The sequence below is a fragment of the Garra rufa genome, chromosome 1, assembly GCF_049309525.1.
Source record: "Garra rufa chromosome 1, GarRuf1.0, whole genome shotgun sequence".
NCBI lineage: Eukaryota > Metazoa > Chordata > Actinopteri > Cypriniformes > Cyprinidae > Garra > Garra rufa.
In genome coordinates, this window is record NC_133361.1 from 7,475,016 (window position 1) to 7,479,570 (window position 4,555).

At 35.9% G+C, this 4,555-nt stretch overlaps 1 protein-coding gene across 1 annotated transcript; it reads right to left on the reverse strand.

Annotated features, from left to right (window-relative positions):
* Positions 1-361: 361 nt before the first annotated feature.
* Positions 362-3,047, reverse strand: LOC141338903 (uncharacterized). The gene is made up of 6 exons (XM_073844551.1): positions 2,987-3,047; positions 2,360-2,677; positions 1,942-2,253; positions 1,445-1,525; positions 464-544; positions 362-375 (listed from the first exon to the last, which is right to left on the reverse strand). Exons 1-6 carry the CDS (start codon positions 3,045-3,047, stop codon positions 362-364), a joined length of 867 nt encoding a protein of 288 aa, XP_073700652.1.
* Positions 3,048-4,555: the final 1,508 nt, after the last annotated feature.

The window sequence follows — 4,555 nt, forward strand, 5'->3', positions numbered from 1 at the left end:
AAGCAGCTGAGGAATGCTGGATGGATCTTGTAAATAAACACTTGGGTTACAATTAACTGGAATGTTTACATAAGATGTCAAAATGCTTGCTGTAGATTTATTTTAAAAGTGACATTAATTACATTTCAAGTAATCAATCCAAACACACAGTCAATAAATCTACCAAATAACGTACATAGCGTGGTACAGCAGCCGCGTAATGGTCAAAAAATATATTTTATAATTTATCATATATTTTCAAAAGTAAGGATTTGTTTATGAATTTAAATCATCGGTGTAAATCTTGCTGTAATCTGGCCTGTTATTAGTAGAGAGTATTTTACTCTAATACTGTGTTCATCACTATTTCCACTTGATGCTGCTATTCCTTCCTCTCTGCAAAATAATTCAACACAAAAGCATTCACTGAGCTCTCATGACTAAAGAGTTTGTTCCAGATCAATTTGAATCATCTTAAACTCACCAGCTCTTCTTGCACAGATGATCTGAAGAAGAATCACAGTAGGAGCAGCAAACACTGCAAACTCAACAATAATCACAATCACTGCAGGAAAGATGATGGAAAGACGACAGACACAATCAAGAGAAGAAAAAAAGGTCAATCTGAGAGACTGCTTAGCATTCGGTAATATAATATAATTTACAGAACTGTAAAGACTAAACATGAAATAAAATGTATACAACCCTTATTTTGCTTTAGAAAGGCACCAATTATGTGGAGCTGAGAACTGCTCTCTCCTGTAAAGGATGCAAAAAGCCTGCGCTCTGACCGTAACTCAACAGCTGTGTTGAAGTAAGTCTGCGCTGGGCTGATTTATCTTGGGGTGTATAGTTTTAGTGGTCAGTGAGATTGACCCATACACTAACCCAATGACTGGGTGACACAAAAACTACCCAACACTGAAAAATCAACCCAGTACATGAGCCAACAAATAACCCAGTGTTTTATTCCATTGTGGTGAAGAGTGGAGCTTGATCTTAGGTGTGTGTGAATGTTGTCTATGATTGTCTGATGGGGCGAGGGGCCGACAGACGCACACAGACTGAATGCTCTTTATACAGACTGACAAATATTGGCTAACAGATCATATGCAGTGAACAAATGAAACACTATTTCTCATTGCATTAACATCAGCACTTCCATGTTCACTGCATTAAACCACAAACACCAGAGTCATCATCTACAACCAAACCAGCAGCTCCACCCTTCAGCTCAATGGAAACCACAAAACTACAACAGAACACTAACTCCTCAAAAGAAGAAACAACATTTGAACATTGAACACAAACAGGTCTTCACCTTTACTCATATGCAACACTTCATTTAATCTATTTATTTTATTGAAACAATTTAACTGAAGTGATTGCATGTATTTGTTAACATGGACAAGAAAGGATCCAGTAAAACTGACATCAGTGACAATATATATTTTTTGTACTGTACCTCGTGTAGAAGTTACTGCAGTTGTTGTAGTTGATTTTGTGGTGTGGACTGGAATCACTGCTGTTGTTGAATCAGCTTGAGCTGTAAAAGATTAATGTTAGTTCAGATGAATCACTGTAGAATATGACAATCATATATCATTTAGTTAACAAATAAGACAACTCTTATGCACCGCAAAAACACTGAAGTGAGAAAAACAGTTTACTTTACCTTTAGTTTTGTGGTTGTTTGTAGTTTTGTGATTCTGAGGGTTTGTGATACGAACTGGAATCACTGTCGTTGTTGTATCTTGAGCTGTAAAGGATCAATGTTAATTTGGATCCATCATACTGTAGAACATGACAATTCTGTTTTAACTTTGATGACCACATTATATAAAATATTATAGTTTTGCTGTCAAGTTGACTTTTGTCATTATTTACAGCAGTCCTTTTAATAGTTCTTAGTGTAACTGACATTATTTGAACTTAAAATGATTAAAGCAATTATTTTCTTACCTGGTTTCCTGACAGTAAATGTGGCTGAGGTCTTGAGTTGATTTCTTTGAGTAACTTGACATCTCCACTCTCTGTTGTCATCTTCATTCAGGAGTGTTGTAGTCAGAGTGATGATACAGCGTCCTGGAGCTGATATCTGATATCTGGAGTCTGATATCGTCAGTTTAACACCAGCCTGATTCACCCAGAACAGCTGATATCCCTCAGAACGGATCCAATCATCACAATAGACTCCAGTATATGAATACAACTGACAGGAGAGAGACACAGAGCTGCCTGGACTGATCTCAGTCTGTGAGGATGATGAAGAGACTGAAACACAAAATAACACACAAATCACACACTTCTCAATCATCATGGAGTTTAAATTAAGAATTTTTTTCTACATTTTAAATTGATTATATAAAAGTAAAATTACCGTGAAGAACATGCAGATAAACAGGTGTATCAGTTCCTTGTTGTTGTCCATTCACATATTGTCGGCAGTTGTAATATCCATAATCTTCTTTTGCAATGTTCTTGATGTTCAGAGAGCAGTCAGACCCCAGACTCAGTCTCTCATGTCTCTCTGTGTCTTTCTTCTTTATCCCTAAACATATCAGTTCAACTAATGCTGAATGTCTGTTATTATAGTTCCATGTAGTTGATTTGCAGTCAGGAAGAGCATTATTACAGGGCAGACGGACATTTTCACCAGAACTGATGAACACACGAGACTCATCCACTCCACTGATACCTGAAACACAAGGATATTTGGGTGAACATTGTATTATATATTAATAAAGGAAAACAAAACAAAACAAAAATATCAGCATAAAAAATCACAAGATTAAAAACAGAATAAAATTTTTTATTTGTCATGAAGCTGTTGAATGAACAAACACACTCTTAATATGAAAATAATACATAGATGTTTGAGTATTGGACTGTCTAAGTTTGTTCAGGAATAAACCAAATAAAATAACAAAAATAAACTGATCATCTCTAAATGAACTCTTTCTCAGACTAATCCCACTGAATGTAGAGAAAGTAGAGATGTGTTTACCTGTGAGAAGTGAAGAGAGAAAGATCAGTCCCAGCAGACACAGATGACACTTATCAGCCATTTTCTCTTTCTGTCAGTCTTCCTCTTCATTATATGCTCACAACTCTGTCTTTAAATACTAGCAGCTCTTCCTGTGTTTAACTTCCTCTGATCTGATTGGCTGAGTGTTTATTTCTGACACGAGCTGCATTTGACTGACACTATATCACTGCATGATGGACAAGTGTTGAATCAGCTTCATATTCTGACTGATCTTCACTGTTTCTGCTGATATTTGCTCTGAATTTCACTCATGATTGCTGTTTTCAGAGATGCACTGACACAAAACAGAAAATTACATCACAATGAGTGAACGTATCATTTGTATTTCTGCAAATAATTATAACAATTATGGGATCATCACTTAGTCAAACAAACTTTTCTTTATGAAGTTTCACAGTTAACTTTTGCATTTATTTTAGAGTCAAGGCTTCTTTAATGCTGAAATGGTTGATTGTCATTCTACACGTTTGTAACTAAAATAGTGTATTAATTCTAGCAGTTTTAGTGTTTCAGATCTGTGATCTCACTGTTGAGTTTAACCGCAGTAGAGCAGAGATCACATCTGAACCCAGATTAGACTGATAATGTGAAAGGACACTTCCTCTTTTCTCTTTAAAGGGGGCTGCTAACAATGGCATTACTTGAGCCTCTTAAAAAAAAAAAAAAAAAAAAAAAAAAAAAAATTATATATATATATACAGTAGTCAACATTCGAAGTGGATCAAAAAAGTTAATCAAAAGTTGTCCTAAGATAAGAACGGGTATTCTTTTTGGTTTTAGGACAAATTTGATGAAAGGTGTTGATCCACTTCGAATGTTGACTACTGTATATATATGTATATGTGTGTGTGTGTGTGTGTGTGTGTGTGTGTGTTTTTGTCATGTTGAGTTTGTCAGCCAGACATCAGTAGGCAGAGTCACTGCAGTTCCACTCACTAATTGACAGAGTTAGAGTTCATCTTAAAGGTCCTATGTTGTACACATTTCTGGAGGTTTATTTTAGTTGTTGATGTCCTTAAGAATATATATTTGCGGTATAAGTGCCAAAATCCATCTCAATATATTTTTACAGCTCCTTTCTTAGGAGCTCTGTCAAGAACAGGTAGATTTTGGCCCGTCTAATTAATATTCATGAGCCTATCTCTGATTGGCCTGTTGTTTTCTGAGTGACGCACAGCCAGGCTAACCAGAAGTAATGCTGTATGCTGTAGCCTAGCCAAGAGCCATAGAGAGAGCCTAACCTGCTGATACTCAACAGGATATTTCAGAACGATCATTAAAGTTTTTTTCTTTTTCAAACACCGAATGCAGTAGCTACGTAACTGTTGCTTTAGTAAAGCCCCTTTCACAATGTGCGCTGATTCTGGAAAATTACGGGAACGAGCGCTGTGTGAACTATCCTTAATATCATTGAAAGACTATATATTTGCACCAACAAAACTATTCCTACATGCAAGAGCGTTTACACGACAGAAAAAAATAAAATTTATTTGACTACACTTCATGTTGTGGTCACATCCTCATTTT